We start from the raw sequence: 27,339 nt of genomic DNA, 5'->3' as shown, positions 1-27,339 counted from the left end.
TCAACGACATTTAAAACAATTAAGTTCACAAATAAATTACTTTAAACAAGCATAAACAATTCGATAATTAATTTTAAAAATCATCTGAAAACTCTAGTTGAAACGAACAAGATTAGGTAATCAATGATTTTAAAAACAATTCAGAACTTTGCTTGAAAATAAGTTGTAACAATTCAGAAAGGAATTGAAAAATTATTTGAAACTCCACTTGAAAATAAATATTAACATGTCAACAACAATTTCAGTATTTCAAGACAATTAAGAACTCTACTGGAAAACTGCTTGAAAGTAAACAAGATTCGCGTCAACATCACTATAAAAACAATTCATATCAATTTTATTATTTAATATATCACTATCTTAATATATGTAATTTTTTTAATTAATATAGGTGTTCAGATCAGTTTGCGTATACCTCGACTAATCTCATGAATCCTGAAGTTAACGACCATGTAAGCTTCCAATGACTATCACATTAGCAACTACATGATTTTAACCTGAAACCATACGAAGAAGAAACTCTTTAATCTCGGGTTTTTATTACTGTAGCATAAATAGTTAAAATATAATGTAATATCTCACTAATTTAATAATTAAAAAATATCCTGTCCATACCTGTCAAGTTTTCTATGCCTGAATCTTGTCACAATGCCAAAGGGCGGTCTCGTGAATAGAACTTCCATGTGCTGAGATACATTCTTGGGTTTAATAGAATAGACATTTTCAACTCTTAGGAAACAGAGCAGGTTTTAATTTATTTATTTAATTAAAAAAGGGTTTTACTTTCTATTTTAACTGTATGCGTATTTTACTGCTACAGTCAGTTTCTTTTAACTCTATGCGTATTTTACTGCTACGTCCAGTTTTTTTTTAGAACATACCACATTTCTTTTAACTCTACGCGTATTTTACATTATATTTTAAGAAACTAAAAAAAAGGATCATCTCTGTTTTCCGATTACAGTATTTATATTTGAATATTGCAGTACATGCATTGAAAAAAATGTCACAAATCACAACCGTTTGATTTTATGATTATCTCAAACAAAAATAAATACAAAATAATTAATCGAGGAATTAATTTGCAAGTCTCTCAAAAAATGAATATTACTAGTAGAGAAATAAATTCATAGTTTTGAGAGCCAACATGCATATTTATCAAAATTATACCATCTAGTAAGTGTCTAGTGATAAGAGTTTGGGATTAAGAATTTTGCTCTTCTTGTGGTCTCATGTTCGAGCTCTATGGTTGCTAATATGATGACCACTGGAGGCTTACATGCTCGTTAACTTCAGGCCCGTGAGATTAGTCGAGATACACGCAAACTGATCCAGACACCCATGTTAATAATAATAAAAAATACATACATTTTCAAACGATTTAAAAAAAAAACTCTAAATCGGTTAATATATTAAAAAAATAATAAAATAACTTTTTTTCATATTAATTTTAAATTCTGAATAAAAAAATATAACATCCCTTTTTAACTACCAAATCAACTTTTATTTAATATTAATTTATAAAAAAACTATACAACAATCAACCCTCCTCGTAAATTAATCTTTAAGGATGATAAAGGTCCATTATATTAGTCAAATATCATTATTTTTATTTTCTCTTTCAATTAATAATTTAAAATAGTATGTATTTGTACAGATTTTGAATTCAAAATTTTTTTAAATAAAGGAATATATTAGAAAATAATTTAAATTATTTTAAACTTTTAGATTAAAAAATTATTCTACGTAACCATCCATTCAAAAGAAAGAGATGAACAAATCATAAGAAAAGGAAAGAGATAAATAAATAAAGAAAATGCTATTGTAAGTTTGTAACTACGTAAAGCAACTGCACAAGACTTCAACATCGAGATTTGAGAGTGGTGCGTGGACTCAGCTGGAGCTGTGCACTGCACCGAGCCACCGACCCTCCATAGGAGTCCATACTGGGCCAGTGGAGACTTCAAATTTATAAAATCTCGAATTAAACGTCGCCGATTCAGTTTTATTCTCACTACCTAGGGCCTTGCCTATTGCCCCATCTAAACGCTAACCAGGCGCACACAGTCTCTCTCTCTGCTAACAGATTGCAAGATCCACACCACAGGTATCTTTTCTTCCTTTCCTTCGTTGATCTGATCATGCACACCCTTTTCTCTTCTGCTTTGTTGCCGGGAAAATGTGGTTTTAGAAATGTGCTTTAACTCCCTGCCTGTAGCTTGTTGAAGGCTGGTTATAAGCTTGGCAATTCAATACATTAAGTAAAAAACGAGTTGTTCATCAAATTGGAATTCTGGGTTCATTGGCTATTGGTGATTTGGAGAAAATGTTATTAATTACGGAGATAGAAGATTTTGATTTGGTATGCCTAACCAGTTTCTGATTCAATGTAACTTGGGTTTTATTCATGTTGACAAATTGAAGTTTTTGGAGTTGGATTTTTGTGTTTTATGGCTCAATTTGAAGTAATTTGCTGCTTCTTTGCGGAAACCTAGCCCTTTTTTGCTGTCTCTTGTTTTTTCCCCACTCTTTCTCGATTTTAACTGAATTTGTTTCCTTGACGGATCTAGATAGAGGTTAAAAGATGGTGCTTGTTCACCTTTTCTTTGTGCGATGCACCATAAAAATGTTTAGGTATTCTTTTTGTTGTTTTGTTAACATGAGGCCACCTTTGGGATAAAAATCCTGAATTTGAAGGAATGGGATAAAAAATTCTGAAGTAACTTTCTGATTTCTTCTCCACTTGCTTGATCAGTGTTCTCTCAGATGTCTGCTGACATGGAGAACCCTAAAGCTGAAGAGGAACAGAAAGGTACAGGATCCGCCTCTCCTGCTAATGAAACCCCGGCAACCTGGTATAGTGGCTTACTCAAGCAAACATCCATCTATGGCATAGCTGCTGGATATTGCATCTCAGCATCCCTGCTCTCCATCATCAACAAGTGGGCCATCATGAAATTCCCTTATCCTGGGGCACTAACTGCATTGCAGTATTTCACTAGCGCTGCAGGTGTACTTGTCTGTGGGTGGTGCAAGGTTTTAGAGCATGATTCGCTCGACCTTTTGACCATGTGGCGGTTCCTACCTGCAGCCATTATGTTCTACCTGTCACTCTTTACAAACAGTGAGCTCTTATTGCATGCTAATGTTGATACCTTCATTGTCTTCCGTTCGTTAGTCCCCATCTTTGTTGCAATAGGAGAGACCTTGTTCCTACACCAGCCATGGCCATCATTGAAGACATGGTTGTCTCTTTCTACCATCTTTGGTGGAAGTGTGCTATATGTGCTAACAGATTATCAGTTTACAGTTATGGCTTACAGCTGGGCTCTAGCTTACTTGGTAAGCATGACTATAGATTTTGTCTATATCAAGCATGTTGTTATGACCATTGGTTTAAATACATGGGGTCTCGTGGTGTACAACAATCTTGAGGCCCTCCTACTCTTTCCGCTAGAATTGCTTATAATGGGGGAGCTTAAGAAGATAAAGCATGAAATTTCAGATGAGTCGGATTGGCACTCATTTGCTGTGGTTTTGCCAGTTGGTTTGTCTTGTTTGTTTGGTTTAGCCATCTCTTTCTTTGGGTTTTCTTGCCGGAGAGCAATCTCTGCTACAGGATATACAGTTCTTGGTGTGGTGAACAAGTTGTTGACAGTTGTAATCAATCTGGTTATTTGGGACAAGCATTCAACATTCGTTGGGACAGTGGGACTTCTTATTTGTATGCTAGGTGGCATCATGTATCAACAGTCCACAAGCAAGCCTAAGGCTGTGCCTGAAGTAAAAGCAGAGCAAACCGATGAAGAACAACAGAAGCTACTAGAAATGCAAAGCAACAATAATGAGAAGGAAGTTACCCAGTCAAATCAGGGGAAATGAGGTAGATTTTTCCTGTATTGACTTCTGGTTAAATATCCGGGTGAAGTTTTTCCGATTAGTAAATTGTTCGGATGGCAAATTCTCATCTTAGCAATCTTGATGGTTTGTGCTTGACCAAAATGTTTCTAGTTGGATATTGGGCTTCACTGAAATTACTTCTTTATGCAGCAGAATTTAACCTGGAAAAACAAATTGGGTGGAATGCTACATTCTTGTTAGATTACCTCCAGTTATCTGAATAGTCACAGCAGTAATATTCTGAAGTCCAAGTTCCTGCTGCTACTGGCTGAATGCATCCAATGAAGCCGGCTAGGTTATATTGATTGTAGTATCTTTTGGGTCACAGAACATGAATTTCTTTTTTACTCCATTCTTTTGCAAATGTTAGTACTTTTGTCAAAGGTAGAACTTCATTCAAAGCCAGACCCTAGCATCTGCCTCCAGCATTACGATCGGCAGGGTTTTGGTCATTGTCTGTATTTCTTTCTCTTTTTTCTTCGTAACCCTCAACCTGTATTTCTTAAAAACAACATTTACTTGAATCATTTTACTCCCTTCTTCCTTCTTATGGAGCTTCATTTATCTCAATCATAATGTTTCAATTTTCTCCTGCTTGTTAATTGGTATGTATTGACTTGGTGCTGAATGCTAAAATGCAGAGTGGCACAGACTCGTTCGGTATTAGAGGGGGAGGAGGAAAAGGAGTTGAGATGATTAAACATCCAAAATATATCACCGTTGGGGGACTTTTAACACAATATTACAGAAATCCCGCTAGCCCGCCACTCCTCTTCATTCTTTTCTCCCCGAATCTTTTCGGTTTTCTTCTTTCCATGATTCTTGAGGATGCTCTTTAACTCGATCAAGTTTATCTTATTTTTCTTAATCTTCATTCTTTTCATTTCTCTGTCTACTTGTGTGTATGGATCTAATGACAACAATATACATTTACCACGGGTTCAATACTTTTAGAAAAAACTCTGAGATATTTTAAGGGTTCCACACCCGTACTAGAAAAAAATATATGAAATTCTCTAAAACATTGGTACAAATCCAACACCCACATTAAAAAAATATATGCACGACCCAAAAACCCTAAGAAAATTGGGAAATTGTTAAATATTTATATGGGTCCTATGACAACGCTTAGAAAATTATTTATCAAATTTGAACTTTAAACTTTGTCTAACCGTAATTAAGATTTAGAAAGGATCTGATTTTTGTCTGGAATTAAGAAGAAATCTCAGTTTCAGGTAAATTTCTGTCAATCTGGATAGTAGATTATTAAAAATTTGTTAGGCAAGAGGTTAATTTTTCAGATTTTGATCGATATTTAATTCAAATTTGCTCTTAAAAATTTATGATATTTTGATTTCATGTTAACAATGAACAAGACAAGAAAAATTAATTATTTTTTTGATAAAAAAAGGAAAAATATTGATAACTCACATCTTAGTAAACCAACTTCAATGTGTAATGTTAAAACGGTGATTGAGCAACCCATTCTACTTCACTTGCTTCAGTTTGCAAAAAACCTACATTGATTATTAAGCAATCTTCTACTAGAATTGTAAGAATTGAACAGGAAAATATTAACATTATTTATTTAATTTGAGATCCAAGTAATCGTCTTCGAATGTGAAAATATCCAGTTAATCAACAAGATGAAATTTAAAAGGCATACATTAACCCGGGGCCATATACATTATTCTTAACGTAATGATGCAGCTTTTGCAGTTAAGTTGTTAATGTCATTTGGTTATGCAATCATTTTACATGTAATGAAGAATGTTATGAGAATTAATGATGTGCTTTGTCATACCTTACAATAAAAATCTTAAGACATTTTAAATGCTATGCATTTGATGTCTAGCCCAAAGATTTTTATTCATAAGTTAAGAGATGATGATTGAGAAACTCATTTAGAAGAAGTGACATAATTTTATAAGCATCAAGACATTAACGTTTCTAATATGGATACTTGTTTTTCTAATATAGGACGATCTTACCATAAAATAAATCAATAATAGTTTAGCATCACTACTAAGTTGATATATTTACAGTTATCATTGATTAACAGTTGTAAGAGCTAAATAATAGAGTCGATGAGCAGACAATCGAGCTTTTTATGATGAGCATTGCTTTGAATCCTAAAAATACCTACAAATTATTCAATATTGAATTGAAGATATGTATAAACTTATTGATAAGTTCTATCCAAAAAAATTTTCTGACCAAAAAAAAATTCATTTAAAATTTTAGTTGCAACATTATGAGCTTGACGTACCCAACAAAAGTTAAAGAATTTGTCAATGATTGCTAATTTATGCAAGGACCGGTAGAAATTAAAAAATCAATAATTTATTCGCTAATTGACGGATTGATTTGGCTTATTTTGACTCTTCTTGTCTCGACGGTAACTAGTGAACGAGTTTTTCAACAATGAAGATTGTTAAAATAAGACTTCACAATCAGATGGATGATTTTTTTTGCAGATTATTTGATTGTTTATATATATAAAAAATTGATGTAAGATTCACAATAGATATGATAATCAATGATTTTTATTTCAAGAAAGAACAATGAACACAATTAAAATAAATATGTAAGAATCTTTCTTTATTATTTTATTTTAAAAAATTTACCAAATATAAATAATGCTTCGTTTTAGCTAATGTTTCTTATAAACTTTGTATGTGTTATATTTGATATGAATAAAGACCAATAAATTAAAATGATAGATGCTTTGGGAAGATGAAACTAATTTCATAACTTGATTAAATTTAGTATTGCTCTTCTTATAAAAGGTTGTTTTATGTTTATAGTAAGTTCTTTGTCTAAAACTAAATTATATTTTTTTTTTGTGTTTACAATTTATGTGTGGTAGATTAGAAAAAAAAATATTATATCTTATTATATTAGTTTTTACCCTTTAAAAAATTATCATAACTCCAACTTTTTTCAAAACAAAATTTTTTTATGTTTATAGTAAGTTATTTTTACAAAACTAAATAATGCAGTCTTTGTATATTTACAGCTCATACACGATAGATTAGAAAAAACATTGTCTTGTTATATTAGTTTTGGCCTCTGAAAAATTATTCTAGCTTCGGCTCCGCCATGGCCATCGTTGATCGTTGACGACATGGCTGCCTTTATCCACCATCTTTGGTGGAAGTGCGCTATATGCGCTAACAGATAACCGGTTCACAGTTATGGCTTACAGTTGGGCTCTAGCTCACTTGGTATAAGCATGGTTATAGATTTTGTCTATAACAAGCGTGTTGTTATGACCATCGGTTTAAATACATGGGGTCTCGTGTTGTACAACACTCTGGAGGCCCTCCTCTTTCCGCTGGAATTGCTTATAATGGGCGAGTTTAAGAAGATAAAGCATGGAATTTCAGATGAGTCGGATTGGCACTCATTTGCGGTGGTTTTGCCAGTTGGTTTGTCTTGTTGGTTTGGTTTGGCCATCTCTTTCTTTGGGTTTTCTCGCCGGAGAGCAATCTCTGCTACAGGATATACAGTTCCTGGTGTGGTGAGCAAGTTGTTGACAGTTGTAATCAATCTGGTTATTTGGGACAAGCATTCAACTTTTATATATATATATATATATATATAAGAGGACACCGGAAATCTAGATACCTGGTGGTGGTGGAATGCAATGTAATGTTCAAGTTTAAAGAACTCGAAGCAGGACGGGTAATAGAGAGAACCAACCGGACCGTCTCCTCTTGAACGACCCCATGATCGTTTCCTTCGAGTAATACTCGAGAACATCTTCCTCGTGCATCAAATCTTTGACGTCCAGGAAATCATTTGTCCCGTAAAATATATCTCCTAGCATATCACGTTTTGAATAGTAGTAGTTGCGAGATAACCCCCTCGTACTGTTTATTGGCTCGACAAATGAACAAGATGGCGAAAAAATATCAGAAAAGGGAATCAAGTCTTCACCACCTCCTCCTCGGCTGCAATCACCACCATGGAACTCCTCTGACCATTAACGAAACAGCCCAGAAGAGAGACTGCTAAATAAGGAAATGAGATCGAGTGGTGATGATAATAAATAAATGAAAGTGATATAAATGAAACACAGATTATTGACTACATTTTCCAAAAGTGTCCAAAGACATGTTAAAAGCACATGAGCAAACATCGAATTATCCTTCCCAGAAGAATCATAATCTCTATGGGACAGTGAATCTCAGTTGATACAGCTTTGAAAAAAAAAATAGCAGGACTGCTGGTGCCTTTAGGTTACTAACCACCCACACTATTTCGGTAGTTTCTTCATTTATTTCAAGATGTTCACCAATTAAGCATTCCCTACACAGAAGAAAGAAAACTTATTATAGCTCGGGTAAAAAACCTTGGAAATTTATAGCACTTAGAATTAGAAATAGCTAAAGAGAAACCTAGAAAACACGTCAGTATCTAAATGCATTCTCCACCTCCCAAAAAGCGTGCTTGCAATGCCTGGGTGGGTCTACTCGATGTAGTGCTGGATGTTTTCACTATCAGACTACACAACCCAATTATTTAGCCTCTCGATGATTTTATCTTTCAGGTGCTAGAAAGGACAAAATTGAGAAAACAAATTAAAAAATGTATCAAGATCCTTATGTTTGAGGGCATTCGTCCTACAGAGTTGTAATCAGATGTCTTGGAAAGTTGTTCATCCAAAAATTCGATACCACATATTCTAATGCTGTTGAAATTTATTGCTGCAACAAAAATCACCTGAAACAGAACATGTGTTGATGCATATGCATATAGGTACTATTTTAGGCAAAAGCATATAGAGTATCTACTTCACTGACAAATCCACCTTGGATTCCTTTAAAAAGGTCAGTAGCTCTTGATAATCCTCAAACACTATTTCTGCATTGTTATCCTGTGTTTTCCCCCTTATAATACAAAATGCATCGTCCATTATTGTTATTGGAGGGGATAGTAACCCTTATACTTCCTTCCTTATCACCGCATAAATGGGTTGTCAAGGTTTTGTACTAGTTGGAGGGAATTTATCACAGTGAAAAACCCTCCAATCCTCTTAGTCAAAGGTTCCGATATAGATTGAATGGTTTATTCCCCTCTTCCCCCCAACCCCCTTCAAGGAAAAATAAAATCCTATACATAGTGCAAGAGGCTGCTAAGGAAAAAATTTCCTTCCTTCATTTCTGGCATGCCTTCCCTATTTCGGTTGTTCTTCTTCAAGAATAAAAACAGTTCTAACATCCTCCAAACAGGGAAACGAGACAGCATTGTAGTGATCACCTTCCAACATGCCTAGCATAAATCAAGCTTCTTTTCTTTCTTTCTTTCTTTTCTTTTCTTTTCTTTCCTTCTCTTTTTTGTTTTTTTTTTTCTGGTGGGAAATTACAGCCTAATTTGAATAAACAAGCAAAACCTTGACCATCAATCTGCCCAAACTTTATGAGCTTTTATCCATGACACTCCTAACTTTGTGCAAATAATCACGACAACCCATGTACATTAACTGACCATATAGGACATCATACTATATTTTCTTTTTAAAGTCTACTTAAGAAGAATAAGATGTAAGTAGAAACCTGTATAAAATTCTTAAGCAGCAGCCTCCAGCAATTCCCTTTCTGCACGCTCCTTAATCCTTCTCTCAAGCTCTGGCCTAAAATGCCTTATAAGACCCTGTACAGGCCAAGCTGCAGCATCACCCAATGCACAGATGGTGTGGCCTTCAATCTGTTTGGTCACCTCCTGAAGCATATCTATCTCTTCCAACTTTGCATTCCCAACCTTCAACCTTTCCATGATCATCCAAAGCCATCCTGTTCCCTCCCTGCATGGGGTGCACTGTCCACAGCTCTCGTGCTTGTAGAAGTAAGACAGCCTTGCAATTGCATCCACGACATCAGTAGATTTATCCATCACAATCACCGCTGCAGTCCCTAATCCTGATGTGACAGCTTTAAGTGCATCATAATCCATAAGCACGTCATCACATATGTGCTTGGGAAGCAGTGGGACAGAAGAACCCCCTGGTATCACAGCAAGTAAATTGTCCCATCCACCTCGAACACCTCCACAGTGCCTCTCTATTAACTCCTTCAGTGGTATGCTCATCTCCTCTTCAACTGTGCAAGGCTTGTTCACATGACCTGACACACAAAATAATTTAGTCCCAGAGTTGTTCTTTCGGCCAAAACTTGCAAACCACTCTGGACCACGCCTTAAAATGGTGGGAGAGACAGCCACTGTTTCCACATTTGTAACAGTGGTGGGGCAGCCATACAGCCCAGAATTAGCTGGGAAAGGAGGCTTCAATCTTGGTTTCCCTTGTTTTCCTTCAAGGCTTTCCAAAAGCGCTGTCTCTTCACCACAAATATAAGCACCAGCACCGTAGTGGATATGGACATCAAAATCATAACCAGATCCACATGCATTCTTGCCCAACAGCCCAGCTTCATAAGCTTCTTTTCTGGCTCTTTCCAGATTTATTCGTTCATTCACATATTCACCCCTAATGTAGATATATGCAGCAGAAGCTCTCATTCCTACCCCAGCAATCAAGCATCCCTCTAAGAGCTTGTGTGGATCATGCCGCATGATTTCCCTGTCTTTGCAGGTTCCAGGTTCACTTTCATCAGCATTGACGACAAGATAGGAAGGGCGACCATCAGATGTTTTTGGCATAAATGACCATTTGAGACCAGATGGGAAACCAGCACCACCGCGTCCTCGGAGGCCAGATTTCTTAACTTCATTAACAATCCAGTCAGTACCTTTGAGCACCAAGTCCTTAGTTCTATACCAGTCACCCCGTTTCATGGCACCTTTGAGGAAAGGGTCATGCAATCCGTACACGTTAGTAAAAATTCGGTCCTCATCTTTGAGGCCTCCAAAATGAGTTTTCTCCGGAGGTGGGGGAGGTGGCGGAGGCTGAGGAGCACCAGCATTTGTTGGAGCTTGGGTACTGAATGACCTGAAGCCAACTCCCAACCTCTCACTTTGACGCACCAAAGCTGTTCTTTGCAAAGAAAAAATACCCCTAATGGGTGCCTATGCAAAAAAATATATATATATATTAGGATATGCCATAGCATTATGAAGTTCACAGGTTCATTCAAATACCTAATTTAACATCCATGTCCAGTACCTAATTTTTTTTGTGATTTTAATGGTTATTAAATCCTTGTTGGTACTTAACTGCTTTCCATGGTTAACAATATTTAACAATAGCAGTATAGTAGGATTGAACAAGACCTTCGAGGCTTTGGCTTTGGACATTGAATGGTTTTTTTGATTTTTTTTAATAGAAAAATTTGAATGTTTATTGAATTAAGATCTCGATAATTAAATCTGAATTTTTTCCAATAAAATTTGACATATAAAATAATCTTTAATTTCACTAAAACAAAATTAGGAACATATAACTAATTTTTCAATATTGAATAATTGAATGATAAAATCTGAATGTTCAATACAGTAAGACTCGTGTCTTTTTTCCGCAAATCATAAACAAAGTATTTGACCCTTTTTTAAAATAAAGTTACTTAATATATATATGATAAAAGTATAAGTAGTCAAATATCAAAATAAAAAATAATCAGATATCTTTGTTTTGAAGTTTAATTTTGACTTCTGATATTTAGTAAATATCTAAATTGAAAATTCTAGGAAAAAAATTTAAAAATTAAAATTCAATAAATCACGAGGTATAAAATATTAATATTTTAATATTATGATTTTTTCTTTGTCATTTACAGTTGCATGTCAAGTATTATACCATTAAAAAAAACTGGAGTAAAATATATTATATAAAACAAATATCATGTGGAATCTTTCTGTTAATTAGAGATAATTAGTAGCTAGTATTATGTGTTAATATTGGAGCATGATGAACAAAAAATATTAAAGGTTTGATATATGGATTAATTTCTTAAGAAAAAGGCCAGTAACATTTCATCCAAAAGAAAAAGGCCAGTAACATTTCATCCAAAATTAACAAATTCTACCACAAACAAGCAAAATTTAACTTTCAAAAGCAGCGTAAATTTTTTTCAAGATCATGAATTCAGTAATTTCATTTTACAAAATTCTTGAAATTTAGACTAACAGAGAATTACCAAAACACTAAGCACACACTCAAAAACAGTTTATCACAGAATAGCCCTAATAAGCTTAATTAAAGCTTCTAACAAACAACAAAAACAAACACAGAACTTGTGCGCACTAACAAGTACAGATGCAAAACCATCATCAACGAAATATGATAGATTTAAACACGCCAGTCCAATAATATAACTCAAATATACCAGTCAAAGCCAGGTCGATGCCCATTCCAGAGCTACAACAAGGCCAGTAACATTTCATCCAAAAAAAGGCCGGCAAAAACCAGAAACTACAAATTCTACCGCAAACACAACCAAAACTTAACTTCCAAAGGCAGCATAAATTTCGGCCAGGATCATGAATTCAGTAATTCCGTTTTACAAAATTCTTGAAATTTTGACTAAGACGTACAAACAACACAATTACCTAAACGCTAAGCACGCACTCAAAAACAAATTATCACAAAATATCCTTAGTAAGCTTTAATTAAAGCTTTTTTAAAAAAAAAACTGGATCTAACACAAACATGCGTTCGATAATCGTTCATACAGTCCGCTGAAACATGATTATCTACTGTAATTAAGAAAAAAATCAGAAAGATTAAGTGAAACCCTAAGACAGTGAGAAATGAATTTAAGAAAGAAAAAAAAAAGGACAGAGAGAGCTTAATACCATGGAAAGAAATGTGGCAGGTAAGCTTTGATGATTCGAGTCGATTCAGCTGCAACAAATCCAGATGAGAAATGGACTCTTGAGAGAAAATATATCGAAATCCGACTGTCGCTAAGTATGCAAGATGGACGGCTATGATTTTCGATCTTAATGGGGTGCTTGTGATGACCACGGGTAACACGTCGCAGAGACACCCGACTGCTGTGACTGCCAAACTAGTCGGTTCTGATTCTTGGATCGTTTGTAATCTGCCAAGCGTTTGGGATTCGACCTGGGTCCGAATCACTGTCTGCAAAGCTCGAGTTTTGTTCGAAACATAAGCCCAGGCTCAGTTACCTTTTATCGCAAAATAGTTTGGATCCAAGCCCAGGTAATTAAGGCCTCATTTTATTTAATCCTTCTCTTTAATTAATATCATCGGTCATTTTTGAAAAATAATTTTTAAACAAAAAAAATTATTGATTTTTCTAGGTATTGATCCTAGAGAGTTTGGCTTTGAACGTTATCTTCGAGTATTTCTAAGATACAAACGTAAATAAATCACGTTATTTTTTTTAGCTTTAAAAAAATTCAAAAGCAATTCTTGTTATTTTGAGGACCTTTAGCCTTGTTTAATTAAAAAAAACGATAGTTTGATATATCAACCTCTTCTCTATTCTATTCACTTTTTTTTTTTTTTTTTTTGCTTCTAATGAGTCGGCTTGTAATTTGATAAATCTAACAAATCTTGATTGATTTAAAAAAATCACATATTTTTTTTAAAATAAAACATCATCATGAACAAACATAATAAATTTAGTTGATTCAATAATTTACGTTTTAACTTGATAATTTAGTAACCCGAGTTATTTTAACTCTATATTGTATCTAAAAACTATGTCTTTTAATTTACATGAATTACGCATAACTTTAATTGAAATATTTTTTAAAATAATTTAATATCAATTGATATATAAATTAATTCAAGAATATGCTTTATCATCACAATAAAAGGAGGGAGAGAGGGGGGGTACAAAGCGCAGAAGAAGAAGAAGTATTCTCTTCAAACTGCTGCAAAGTGGAGGGATCGAAAGCCTAGCCTATATATCCATTTTACTACTTTGAATACATTTAGCTCCATAATATTTTTACAGTAATATTTAGCTCCACGGGTATAATTATTATAGCTAGAATCAAAGTCACGGAAGCTATAATAGCTAACATGCCAAACGAATCTGGATACGGTGTACAGCTCACCTACCTCTCTCAATTTGTGCGATACACCATCTGCAGTTCAATAATTATCATAAAGTGTGTTCGGAAGTGTTATTATAATTATTTTTAAAATGATTATTATTTAAAAATATATTAAAATAATATTTTTTATATTTTAAAAATTATTTCTGATATTAGCGTATTACAATAATCAAAAAATATTAATTTAAAATAAAAAAAATAAAAAAAATTAATTTTTTTAAAAACACTTATAAAACATAAAAAAAATAGAATAAAAAAAATGATATTCAACCGATACGACTCATCACACCCAAGTAAAAGTACATTTTGATACTCAAAGTTAAATAAGTTTAATTATTTTTTTTGAATGTCTCTCAATATTGTTTTGATTGTATTATTTTTTAAATGTGTGTTTGAAAATGTATTAATTGTTAAGATACTGAAGTCATTATAGTATGTATAATTTTGATTTTTTTTTGGCATCCACATTCATCAGCGTGCAAATCAATCAAAACCTTCTTTATTATTCGAGTCTTTTTTTATTTACTATTTATTTTGAAACGGAAAGGATGTTCATTGTTTCACACATGGTTTATTATTATTATTATTATTATTATTATTATTATTATTATTATTACAACTAAAAAATATAGGGCCGGTTTAAATATTTACATGAACAATAAACCTACTTGATATATTATTTTAAACATTTAATTAATAAATTTATATTGTAGTTCATAGGTGACCTGCGAGGCCTTGGCTTCAAATTCCTCTGGGAGCAATTAGATTATTTTTTATGATAGATAACTTGTCGTTAATGTTTTTTTTTTAAAAAAAAGTGTACAACAATAAAAAAAGCTCGTGCTAGTATGTTTTTATCAAACCCATGTGCCTGAGCTTTTTTTAAAATGCTCGATGCTTTTTTATAGGTCATTTTATTTTTTTGCCTCTTTTGATATTTTGGGTTTTTTTTTTCCTAAGTGATTTTTATTTTATTTGGGTTTTTTGACTTATTTTTTAATTTTCATTATTTTATATGGAGTTTTTTTATTACTTTGGGTCTTTTGACCCTTTTTTATATATTTTTTAATTTTACTATTTAATATAAAATTTTTATTTAATTTTATCTTTCAATATTAATTTTTTTCTTTGAATCTACCTAGTAAACAAGATTATGTTAAGCAATCATCACACAGTTTAATTTAAATCCAAGCTATAAAAAGTCAAGTTAAATTTTTTAAAATTTAAGCTGTTATACCAAATTTAATAATAAAACCAATATTTTTTTGACAATCTAAATATTACCTTTTTTGTTTTTTGTTTTCGTCCAAACCATAGGAAGAGCACAATCAATAACTAGTATGTTAATAATAAAAAAAAAAATGTGTAAGGAATGGAGAAAGGTCTTGTCAGCTTTTATAATTTCTCAAATGTGATTTTATAAGTTTTTCTTAAATAAATCAACAGCTACATGGTGTCGTAATAACTAGTTCATTAGCCCGCTTTGTACTGTGGGTTAAAAAAAGATTCTTTTAAATCACAAAAAACTATTCAGGTATTGGTGACACACCTTCTAGAAAAACAAATAGATTTTAATCATAAATAGAATAATATATTAATCTAATAATAAGATAAAAAAACATTTGATCCATTTAGATTAAGTTAGGTTGATTTGCGAAACTCACGAAAATAATCTTAAAAAAAATAAATTAAAAGCTCAATCTCAAATTAATTAAATGTTAAGAGATAAAATTGATAAAAAATAACATTTAATTAAAAAAACAAAATGAACTAGAATCAACCAAGCAAACTTACAATGCAAGTCATGTACGTCATCAGATTAAATTTTTACCCATAAATTATTTTTCATTTAATTATGCAACAATAAAGCGCATGATATTTTTTCTGGTATGAAACAACATATTTTTAAAAGTAAAAAAACAATGATAGGCATATGGAGTCAAGATAACAAAGGTAGATTATTGACAACAAATGGTAAAATTGCATTATTTTATGTTTGAGTTAAATAAATAAAATAGTTCACCATAAAAAAAATGATGGAATTGTATTTTTTTTTTAAATTGAGGGATATAAAAAGCATTATACAAAAAAAAAAAAACAATAATAGCTTGGATGTTGTGCATTAATCTTGGATTAATTTGGGCTGACCTGCAAAACTAGCGGGGATAATTCTAAAAAAAATAATTTTAAAAGCTCAATCCTGTATTAATTCAATATTGAGGTTGTGTTTGTTTCTCGAAAATTGGTTTCCGGGAAATCACTTTCCAAACTTTTCTGTGTTTGTTTGCCATTAGGAAAGTTGATCAACGGAAAACATTTTCCAGTCAAAGGAAAATTTGGTTTGGTTTCTAGAAAAGTGTTTTTCTTTTATTTTGAGCGGAAAACACCTTCCGGAAGTTGTGAAAAATTTAGAAATGTCATATTATTTGTTGATTATATCAAATTTGGTCCTCAAACTTTTGATTGCTATATATTTTTGTTTTGAATATTTGTTTTTCAATTTCATCCCTTAAAATTTAATTTTTATATTAATTTTGATCCTTATTTTTATAATTGTTATTTGCTTTTCCCTTGTCATTTTTTAATTGAAATTTTTTATCTATCAAATTTGGTCTTCATTATTTTGATTGTTACTTATTTTATTTGAAATAATTTATGAAATGTTAATTATTATTATTTTAATTTCTTCATCTTTCAATTTTTTTATTTTTTAGATCTGATCTCTATTATTTTGATTATTATTTATTTTATTTGAGATAATTTATGAAATTAAATTTTTTTTCAATTTCATTCTCATTCAACTTTTTAATTTGTAAGATTTGTTCCTTGTTATTTTAATAAACTTAAAAAAAAACATTAATAAGTTATTTTCCAGCTCATTTTCCATGACATAACCAAAAACTGGAAAGTGTTTTCCAACTTATTTTTCATTACACAACCAAACATCGAAAAATAATTCACTTTTCAAAAGGAAACTATTTTCCAGTAAACAAACGGGGTCTGAATAACAAAATCGGTAAAAAATGTATTTGATTAAAAAAAATAAAGTGAACTTAAGTCAACCTAGCATACTCGCAACACAAGTCATGCATGTCATCAGATCCAATAATTTCTTCATCTCAATGATTATTTTTTATTTAATTGTATGACAATAAAGCACATGATGGTTTGTTTGAATGAAACAATATAGTTTTTAAAAGTAAAAAAAGGGCGATAGGCACGTGAGGACGAGATAGCAATAATAGATTATTGATAACAAAATGTTAAATTGTATTCTTTTAGGCTTGAGTTAAAAAAAAATAGATCATTGATAAAAAGAAAAGGTGTTAAAATTAATATTTTTAAAAAAAATTGAGGGACACAAAAAGCATTATACAAGTAAATAAATAAATAAATAATAGCTATGATGTTGTAGATTAACTCGTTCAATCCACTACTTGAGTAAAATATTCTACTTGGTTCAATAATTTGTTTTTTTTTTAAATCAAACATGAAATAGAAAAAAAAAAAGACTAGCTGCGTGGCCCTAGGCAATAAATCAAAACAACCTAAACGCATGGGCCTTCTAGCTCAACCCGCGTGCTTAGGCCTTCCATCATAGCCTTCGTGCTTGGGCCTATCCATTGTTTTTTCTTAAAAGGGTGAATGGCTAATTTTGTTTTTGTTTTTAAATAAAAAGATAGCAAAGGACATGCCTTCTGTGATAGTCGACAGCACGCTGTATGCTACAGCAAACGACGTATCGCCTGCTTTTGAGTTAAATAAAAAAAATAGATCATTGATAACAAATGGTTAAATTGATTTTTTTTAAATGGAGGGACATAGAAGCATTAAACAAGAAAAAAAGAAAAGAAAAGAAATAATAACTTGGATGTTGTGGATTAACTCGTTAAATCTGCTGCCCGGATAAAGGATTTAATTGGGCTTAATGATTTTTTTTAATATTATTCAATCATGTTTATGTGTATGAAGTACAAGGGATGAATTTTTTTTTCTTTGATTTTATTCAATCACTTTCATACGTATGTCTATTTATATTATCGTCTGATTAAATAAGAAAATGATTATAATAAAAAACATTATTAAATACAACATGAAATATGACCCGTGTTGCGATATCAAATATCTTAAACTACATCTATCTCTTGATTTTTCTAATTTAGTCTTTAGTTATCTTAAACATTGGATTGATTTGGAATCAAGCTTCATGATTTATTTTCTATAAGGTTATCTCAGTCTCGTGACCAGGTTTTGGGTTAACATTGGTAGACTCTGTCATTTTACTGTCTTTTTTTTTTAGATTGATTTGTTTATATATAATTTCATCACCCAACAATTGATTTATTGAAAAATGAGCTTCATAAATTGCTTTGATATGCTTTTTATGGGACTGTCCCAGTCTTATTACCTGGGTTGTTGGTTTGAAAAATTAACCTAAGTTGTTTTTTTAGTTCATTTTATATGAGGTTATCTCACTCTCATGACCCGAGTCATGAATTTCACAAGTTAACTTGGGTTGACTCAGCTTGTTTATTTTTATGTGTTTTTTTATTGTTTTTTATTTCCTTTCAATCTCATCCTCAAGCATTGAGTTTATTGAAAATTAGGCTTCTTAATTTATTTCAGTTTACTTTTTATAAGGTTATCCTAGTCTCATGACCTGAGTTATGGATTTAGTAAGTTGACCCGGGTTGACTTAAGTTATTTTTTTAATAATTTTTAATTGATTTATTTTTCAATTTCATCTTTCAACGTTAAGTTGATTTGAAATTGAGTTTCATAATTTGTTTGGATTTGCTTTTTAAGAGGTTATCATGGTCTTATGACATAAGATATGAATTTAACAGATTAACCTGGGTTGACTCGAGTCGATCTAATATGTTGTCGTTTCAATAAATTTTTTTTAAAAAGATACTGTCTTAAATTTTTTAAGTCAAACTATATTTTAACCGATCATTCAAATGATTTTTGAATTCATCAAGTCGATTGTATCTATCAAACTCCAACACATTTTTTTTTTACTAGAAAAAAACTAACAATGCTTGAATGTTTGTATTTATGTTCAAATAAATTTGATACTGCCCGTAATAGTTTTGCTCTAAATATTTTGGCCAGTTGATTGTCATCATCCATGCAAACAAACATTCTTATACGATCTCTCTTGTGATGCGCACAAAGTCCATTGCAAGCAAAACATGCAGGCCAAATCCAGCCGTTAGTGGAGATTTAACCTAGAAGTTCGTCCGATGGACACTGTTTGAATAAAATACAGAAATTTTTCTATTTGCAATGGCCCAACTTATTTTTTTATGTCGCTACTGCTGTATATGCATGGCCCTTTGTAAGCAACGTTTTCAAGGAATACAAATTAAACTGTACTAATCGAAAAAGAAATAAAAGCAGCACAGACTTTAAGCATGACATGAAATTTGAAATCTAAAACTTCATCAAGTAATTAAGCGGTAATTAATCTCTGCTATCGATTAATAAATGCCCTTTCTAAGCATTTTATGAGCAGATTAGTAAGAGATTATTTTCACCCATAAATGTAACTAGTGTTTTTAAATCTGATCTGGTAGTTGATCCGGTCTAAGGCTCGAGTCATGAGTTTTATCTGGATCAATTCTAATATTTTTTATAAATCAAAACGATATCATTTTAGTTAAAAACAAATAAATAGTCAACGAGTTGTAACTGAGCTTTTGACCGGGTCTTGTCAGGTCAACCTACTAGATTAGCAGAGTTTTTAACTTTTCATATTTTTTTATAAACTCGGTCCGGTTTCAATCTCGGTTAGCCAAATTCTAGATCGACCTGCTAGGCTGGATTCAATCTCGGTTAGTCAAATTCTAGATCGACCTGCTAGGCTGGATTTTAAAATAATGAATGTAACTATCTCAAGAAGTTTTAATCTCAAATTGAACCCTCTTTCTTCCCCTCAAATTGATATATGACGGAACAGAATCCATGAAATCCACATACATTCAGCAATTTAAATATATCATTAAATATATCAATGATTGTGATTTTTAAATAATTGCATGCATATATCGCTCATAATCTAACATTCCAAGGGAAGGAAGGTGGCAATGTTTTGTCTTTTTAATTTTTGTTTATTGGTTTAATTTGTTGTTATTTTTATTCCTTTGTTTTTGAACTCGAGAGAAGGGTTGTCTAGCTTGAGATTTTAAATATTTCCTACAGTATTTCTGTTTGTTTTTTTATGTTTTTAAAAATAATTAATTTTTTTATTTTAAATTAATAGTTTTTTGATATTTTCAAATTATCTTGATGTGCTGATGTCAAAAATAATTTTTAAAAAATAAAAAAAATATTATTTTAATGCATTTCCAAGTAAAAAATACTTTGATAAACAACCGCAACCACACTTTCAAATAAATAATAAATATTCCCTTAATAATAATAATAATAATAATAATCTCTTTCATGTGATCAAAATGATCCTAAATAAATTTTCCAATTCAACTACCAAAGAATTTCGGGTCAACATATCTTATAAAAAAATTATAAACACACTTACCGTAGACACAAAAAAAAAAAAAAAAAAAAAAGAGCAATCATCCAAATGGCACAAAACAATGCTATAAAGACTTTTTTTAAAAAATTATTTTCCCCTCGTTAAATAGAGAGAAGAACATGTATGATAGAATTAATTAACGGACCCCACTCAAGAAGGTCCCACAATCAGGTGACGACGTGGTCCTAGCGAAGCATTTAACCACGGTTAAGCCACTCCCAAAAATAAATAAAACGCTTCCTTTCCCTCCTTTCCCTCCTTGACCACCCTCTCCTCTCCTCTCTTCTCCTGCACGCAGGCGAGATCGAGACGTGGAGTCTTCCACACAGAAAAGTGAGAGAAATGACAGTATTTGGGAACTCCGGCGCCGTATTTCTAGCCGGAAAACAGGTGTTTCCAGTTGATTACCAGGCAGAGGTTTCACAGAAACTCGTCGATGCTTCGCATAATAATGATTTAAAACTGGCACTTCAGTGTCTTGAAGATCCTTTTGTGGACGTCAACTTCATCGGAACTGTCAGCTTGAAGTCAAAGAAGACTGAAGTCTTGTTGCACGATGAGGCGGCGCATGAAGTTCATGTTGAATACGAGGAGTTCAAGACCGACGTTACTGCTCTCTTCCTCGCTGCTCATGCCGGGAATTTAACACTTGTCAGAAAGCTACTGGTAATAAACTCACTGACCCTCCCATCATTTTTTTTTCCTGGTGCTAGACCTTCGCTTCATTTTCAGACAAAACAGAGTTTGATTCGTTTTTCGTGTCAGACAAAAACAAAAAAAATGTTGTTTAACATGTTTTAGAATTTAGACATTATCACTGCTCTTTTTATTTTTATTTTTATTTCAGTGACGAAATAAATCATCTTGATGTATATTTTTTCGCATGTAAATGATAAAACATTTTGATTATGGAGATTTTTTTTTTAAAATTTGAACTTTGATCATTGTGATTCCAGCTAGAAATAGGGCAATAGCATCAACAAAATCCTTAAATTAGTAACGGTAAAAATCTAAGAAAAATTAATCCTCACAGTTACTTGAGGATTGCCATAATGAGGAATGATTTGGGTGTAAAAATGTGTAACTGGGATAAATCTGTAAGGATGTGTATAAATTTATTTTAATTGTTTTTTTTTCACTTCAATTCAGCATAATGCGTGCACTGAGAAATATCTAGGAAAAAAAACCTGACAAATAAGCCTCCGAGAGATCACGTGACGTATGCTGCAGATTTCATGATCTTCTCAACATTCACTACAAGTAAATTATTCTCTGGTCCCTGATTTTGAAAAAAACTATAATTAGCCCCTCATGTTTATAAACCTATAACTTAGGCCCTTGGATTTTAGTGCTTATCAGAATATGATAGAGGTTGCGTTTAAATATGCTTTTTACTCAAAAATACATATATATATTTTAAAATTTATTTTTGATATCAACACATCAAAACGATCCAAAAACATTAAAAAAATTAATTTTAAACAAAAAAACCTTTAAATTTTTGGCAAACGAAGTTTTGGCCGCAAAAACAAACATGATAGAGGTTTAGAGAAAACCAAGATGCTTTAGAAAGTTAAGAGTCAACAAGAGTTAAGGGACTAAGTTATAGGGTTTCAAATATAAAGGACTAAGTTATAATTGTGTTCAAAATCCAAATACTAGAGAATAATTTCACTCCACTATACAGAAGTCTGAAAGCTATTTCAACAACTGCCTGCTTTGGATACTCGGAATCTTCAACGTAACAAATGCCAAGTACAATCCTGCTCACCAAAATCCTGCAGAGAGCTTATCTAAAATCTGGGCTCAACCAAACATAGCTTTTCCCTTTATAATATTCCATCTGCTATACTGTCCTGTTAACTGCAGAGGGTGAGGTCAGATCATAGATTTGATTCATTTGAGATATCGGGGCCAGGACTTTTTCCCTCTTCTACTGGTAGTTTCTGTCATGACTTTTACCATTCTATACTATTACACCTTGCGCATATTACTTTTACGTTACAAGAACCTTTCTGTATTCATGTTCAAAAAACAAAAAAAAAAAGAATAATTGTGTGTGTGTGTGTGTGTGTGTGTGTGTGTATAAAGTACTTTCTTGCTTGCTGAATCATATTTCTGACTTGTTATATTCTGGCACTGAATGGACTATATATTAACTTAGTAATTGATGATGCCGTTTCAATTTATTGAATTATATCGTAGCTGGATCTTGCTGTGCTTGATGACGCCACCACATTTATCTTTTTCACTGGCAGTATAGAATACCTATGCCTTTTTGCTGCTTTAAAATTTGTCGTCCTGCGTGACAGAGTCTTGGAGCCAATGTAAATCAGAAACTGTTTCGAGGCTATGCCACAACAGCAGCAATAAGGGAGGGGCATTTGGATATATTAGACATACTAGTGAAATCTGGGGCATCTCAGGAGGCATGCGAGGAGGCTTTATTAGAGGCAAGCTACCTTGGGCAGGCCAGGCCTGCAGAGCTGCTCATGGGGTCTGACTTGATACGCCCACAAGTTGCTGTTCATACACTTGTATCTGCATGCTGTCGAGGGTTTGCCAATGTAGTCGACACACTCGTCAAGGTAACCACTCATGTCACTTCAAAAGCCCCGCATAGTAGACTTGCAGATTTCTGAAACGGTATAACTTCAGTACTTCAAAACTTTGAGTTGATCAATTTCACACTAGAAACGGGTACTGATTTCAAGGGTTTGACGAGTTGAGAAACTATGACAGGATTCTGAAGGATATTAGATTCCTTGACAACCCTTTTAACGGATCAAAATAATGCACCTTTACCAGATTTTTACTTTGTTTCTAATGAATGTTTGATATAAGTTGCAGCATTTTAGACATCGATTCACCTTTTCTTCCAGCAAGTATATCACTTGTCAATTTGACTTGCTTTTATCTGTGAAGAGAAATAGTAACATAACCCAACAGTGAGAGCATTTATGGTCCGCTGTATTATTGTTATGAGAAAATCGCTTCAAATTTTTATCCAAGAGCAATATTTCTGACTAAAGGGTTGTTCTGACTTTGCTTTGCATAGCAGTGTTGAGTTTAAGCGCACCAATTTGATATTGCGAATTTACACTGAGACTCTAAAGTTGTGACAGTGTGGAGTAGATGCCAGTGCAATCGATAGGGTTCTGCTTCGATCATCTAAGCCACCACTTCATGCTAATGTTGACTGTAATGCACTTGCTGCTGCCATTGTTAGTAGACAGATCTCTGTTGTTAGATTGCTGCTGCAGGTAAACATTTTGGTTCCTAACTATCACAATTCACGAAGCTCATCATAAAAGATGGATCTTCTAGAGATCCTAGTCAAAATGGCATATATCAAGGATAACGACATGTTCGAAGTGTAGGACCAGTGAAGCTATGCAACCTGATATTGTTGCTTGAAGTGTGAATTGTGCCTTGTCAGAATATTTTCATAAAATGGAGTTATTAATGGAAGAATTGAACCATCAGTCGGAGCATTTACCTCCCCTAACTAGATTTAATGTATTTAATTTTGTCCACACATGAGAAATTCTATAGGCACCGAAGAACCACGCTTTGCTTTGTGTATGTGCTTAGCAAGTCCTTAGGTTTATAGCTTTTGAAGATTAGTCTGGTTTCTTCTTGACGCATGAGGGTGTACAAGATATGTAAAATTATTCTGTTGCTTGAATGGTGTCATTTTTTGAGTATTTAATCTGGTCATACATTCTTACAACAACAAAGGTTCTGTTCCCAAGTATTTGTATGGGTGGGTGCGGAGTATGGGGTCCTTAGGTATGTTTCAGTGAAATGTGCTATATATGAATGAAATCAATATACTTTTATGGTGGTCCTCATGTTTGCCATTTTCTGACATGACCTTACTTTGTCGGTATATTAGAGAGTAATTTATTGATTAAACATTCTTATTTTAGCACAAGTACTGCTGATCATTCGCCATGGTTTTTAACTTTTGGAAACTGGAAACAGGTTGGAGTTGGGACGGACATGAAGGTGAGACTGGGAGCCTGGTCTTGGGACATGGACACCGGGGAAGAATTCCGAGTTGGTGCAGGACTAGCTGAAGCGTATTCAATCACCTGGTGTGCTGTGGAGTATTTTGAAGCCAGTGGTGCTATATTGCGCATGCTCCTTGAGCACCTCTCTCCTAACATCCCTCACTTTGGGAGAACTCTCATCCACCATGCCATTCTATGCAGTAATGCACGAGCGGCAGAAGTGTTACTAAATTGCGGTGCAGATAAAGAACTTCCAGTGAAAACAACTTTGAAAAATGATTTACGTCCTGTGCATTTAGCTGCACGGCTTGGAACACTGAAAGTTCTTGAACAGCTGGTCTTTGCTAGCTGTGATCTCAACTCTAGAACAGATTCCGGAGAAACTGCCATAATGATATGTGCTAGGTACAGGCAAGAAGAGTGCCTAAAAGTTCTTGTCTCAGCTGGTGCTGATCTTGGTCTGGTTAATTCAGCTGGTCTGTCTGCTAGCTCAATAGCAAGGTCAGCTAGATGGGCTCTTGGCTTTCAGCAAGCTGTGGTAGATGCGATTCGAGACGGGAAGAGTGCCAAGTCAAGCAATGCTGCAGTGTTTTCCCCTTTAAAGTGTGTGGTTCAAGCAAATGCTGTTGAGGCCTTGAAAAAACTTATTGAGCAGTCCTATATTGATCTTGATGAACAAGATGATGATGGATTCTCTGCTGCCATGACTGCAGCAGCTAATGGTTACATCGAGGCTTTCCGGTTGCTTGTCCATGCCGGAGCTAATATAAAGCTTCAAAACAGATTTGGTGACACGGCAATCAGCTTATCAGAGTTAAACCAACATGGCGAGGCAATTGAAAAGGTGATGATAGAGTATGCACTCAAAGAGGGATATAACTATTCCGCCAGCATTCATGCTCTACATCGTGCAGCACGCAGGGGAGACTTAGATTTGGTTTGTATGTTAGCTAGAAAGGGTTACGATGTCAATGCATCTGATGGCGATGGATACACTCCACTAATGCTAGCTGCAAGGGAAGGGCATGGTAAGGTGTGTGAGCTTCTAATCTCTCGTGGGGCTCAATGCGATCTTGAGAATGAAAGATGTGAAACTGCACTGTCTCTTGCAATGAAGAATGGTTATAAAAACGAGGCAGAGCATGTAATATTGGATGAGCTTTCTCGACAACTTGTTCTGGAGGGGAATCGTGTCAAGAAGCACATAAAGTGTGGGAAAGGGGCTCCTCATTACAAATTATTGAGGATGGTAGATGCTTCTGGGACTCTGCGATGGGGAAAGTCAAGCAAGAGAAACGTAGTTTGCAAGGGTGCCGAGGTTGGTCCAAGCACAAAATTCCGCTGGAATCGTCGTAAAAAGCTTGATGTCGAGGACCCAGGAATGTTCCATGTGATAACTACAAAGAACAGGGAGGTGCACTTTGTGTGTGAAGGTGGGGTTGAAATGGCCGAACTGTGGGTGAGGGGAATCAAGCTGATCACGAGAGAAGCCATTTTTGGCAAGAAAAAAGAGTAACCTTTGGATCGTAAATAAAATAAAATGCTTTGCTGCATGTTTACGCGAATAGGCTGTGCCTGGAAAAATTATTACTTCTTCTCCTAGTAATTTCTATAGTAATTCCTCTGCACCTTGGCATTGTAAAGCTTTTGGTCTCCAGTTGCTCCACGAAATTTGCTTTGCCTTCGAGGGCTACCGGTACCCTGGCAGAGGGAAAACAGGTGTTTTGAGGAAGCTAGCTTCCAATGATGCACGGCTTTTCAACATGGGAATTTCACTAATAATCTAACTGGGTGTAAATATGAAACTGCTAGGCGTTTTTTTTTTTTATAAAAAAAAACAAACAAACAAGAAGATGCTTAGCCTTACTGGGTTCGGCGATCAGTGTTGTTAAATTCGGCCGAGTTTAATAGCAAAACTCGTCCTTAAGTCGTTATTGAATTTTAAATTAAACTGGATAAAAATTTACCTGGTTAAAATTTAATTAAATTTTTCTAAAACAATATTATTTTGAATTCAAGCTTAACTTATAACCTGGTTATTAGCCGACTAGGTTTTATATTGTTTTTAATATTTATATAATGAAATGATATAAAAAGTGGGTTTGAAAATATAGTTGGTGTAGTTTTTAAAGTTTTTATTCTAAAACATATTAAAATAATATTTTTTTATTTTTAAAAAATTATTTTTGACATTAGAATATCAAAATGATTTAAAAACATCAAAAGCATATTAATTTAAAGTAAAATAAAAAATAAAAAAGTTCTAAATTTTTTCAAAAATATTTTTGAAACACAATCAACATTTAATATTGTATTTTATTAAAATAAATTTATTATCAAATTAAATTTGTTATCAAATTAAATTTGACAATGTAGAATACGGTTTTATAATCATCTAACTTAGTCTAACTTAGTTTGGTGTATCAAGTTGATCCAATGTATTTAAATTAAAAAAAGAAGTGATTAACACATGAATATATCCAACAAATGTTTTTCATTTTTTTTTGGTAAGAAAGGGTGGTCTAAACAGTTTGGTAAGAAAACTATTATTTAGCCCTGTGTTGTAGCAAAATAATCAGTTAAATCCCTTTGGTTGTAAAACCTCCATATCTAATCCCTATTTGTTTTTTTTATTTTTATGACTTACTTATCCGCTACAATTAATTACTTGTTTTCCTATTACCTATTTATTTGTTACCTATATAAAACAAAATATAAAGGGTGTTTTAGAAAAACATTTTGTGGACATCTTGATTTTTTAACCATTTTCAAAACCATAAGGACTAACCTACAATATAATCATAAACCAGGGACTAAATAAGTAATAATCTGCTGTTTATAAGAAGCTAGACGCCATATTAACCGGTGGGGAAAAGGTGACACGTCGTTAAGAAG

The 27,339-nt window shown here is 33.1% G+C and overlaps 3 protein-coding genes across 6 annotated transcripts; 2 read left to right on the top strand and 1 right to left on the bottom strand.

Moving 5' to 3' along the window:
* Positions 1 to 1,850: 1,850 nt before the first annotated feature.
* Positions 1,851 to 4,768, top strand: LOC7460027 (GDP-mannose transporter GONST3). 2 transcript variants are annotated; one of them, XM_024609306.2, is made up of 3 exons: positions 1,852 to 2,107; positions 2,756 to 3,883; positions 4,542 to 4,768. In XM_024609306.2, exon 2 carries the CDS (start codon positions 2,767 to 2,769, stop codon positions 3,880 to 3,882), a length of 1,116 nt encoding a protein of 371 aa, XP_024465074.1. In that variant the 5' UTR covers positions 1,852 to 2,107; positions 2,756 to 2,766; the 3' UTR covers position 3,883; positions 4,542 to 4,768. The 2 variants fall into 2 exon arrangements, with proteins under 2 accessions (XP_002314544.1, XP_024465074.1); XM_002314508.4 differs by lacking the exon at positions 4,542 to 4,768 and having other exon boundaries at positions 1,851 to 2,107; positions 2,756 to 4,448.
* Positions 4,769 to 7,970: 3,202 nt separating this feature from the next.
* On the bottom strand, positions 7,971 to 12,877 carry LOC7477036 (NADH dehydrogenase [ubiquinone] flavoprotein 1, mitochondrial). Of its 2 annotated transcripts, XM_002315586.4 has the most exons (3): positions 12,655 to 12,876; positions 9,462 to 10,929; positions 7,971 to 8,214 (listed from the first exon to the last, which is right to left on the bottom strand). In XM_002315586.4, exons 1-2 carry the CDS (start codon positions 12,655 to 12,657, stop codon positions 9,475 to 9,477), a joined length of 1,458 nt encoding a protein of 485 aa, XP_002315622.1. In that variant the 5' UTR covers positions 12,658 to 12,876; the 3' UTR covers positions 7,971 to 8,214; positions 9,462 to 9,474. The 2 variants fall into 2 exon arrangements, with proteins under 2 accessions (XP_002315622.1, XP_052312372.1); XM_052456412.1 differs by having other exon boundaries at positions 8,182 to 10,929; positions 12,655 to 12,877.
* A 7,777-nt stretch (positions 12,878 to 20,654) lies between these two features.
* On the top strand, positions 20,655 to 26,191 carry LOC7460028 (uncharacterized). Of its 2 annotated transcripts, none has more exons than XM_002314510.4 (4): positions 20,655 to 21,094; positions 22,741 to 23,016; positions 23,554 to 23,691; positions 24,416 to 26,191. In XM_002314510.4, exons 1-4 carry the CDS (start codon positions 20,771 to 20,773, stop codon positions 25,958 to 25,960), a joined length of 2,283 nt encoding a protein of 760 aa, XP_002314546.3. In that variant the 5' UTR covers positions 20,655 to 20,770; the 3' UTR covers positions 25,961 to 26,191. The 2 variants fall into 2 exon arrangements, with proteins under 2 accessions (XP_002314546.3, XP_024466017.2); XM_024610249.2 differs by lacking the exon at positions 20,655 to 21,094 and adding an exon at positions 22,079 to 22,367.
* Positions 26,192 to 27,339: the final 1,148 nt, after the last annotated feature.

The sequence above is a fragment of the Populus trichocarpa genome, chromosome 10 (genome assembly GCF_000002775.5).
Source record: "Populus trichocarpa isolate Nisqually-1 chromosome 10, P.trichocarpa_v4.1, whole genome shotgun sequence".
In the NCBI taxonomy this organism is placed as follows: domain Eukaryota; kingdom Viridiplantae; phylum Streptophyta; class Magnoliopsida; order Malpighiales; family Salicaceae; genus Populus; species Populus trichocarpa.
This window is presented reverse-complemented; position numbering and strand designations above follow the sequence as displayed.

Excerpts from the sequence above, each read along its gene's own strand:
- LOC7460027 (XM_024609306.2), top strand. The coding sequence starts at position 2,767 with ATGTCTGCTGACATGGAGAACCCTAAAGCTGAAGAGGAACAGAAAGGT.
- LOC7460028 (XM_002314510.4), top strand. The coding sequence starts at position 20,771 with ATGACAGTATTTGGGAACTCCGGCGCCGTATTTCTAGCCGGAAAACAG. Across the intron at positions 21,095-22,740 it reads CACTTGTCAGAAAGCTACTG|AGTCTTGGAGCCAATGTAAA; the intron begins GTAATAAACTCA and ends CCTGCGTGACAG. Across the intron at positions 23,017-23,553 it reads TAGTCGACACACTCGTCAAG|TGTGGAGTAGATGCCAGTGC; the intron begins GTAACCACTCAT and ends AAGTTGTGACAG.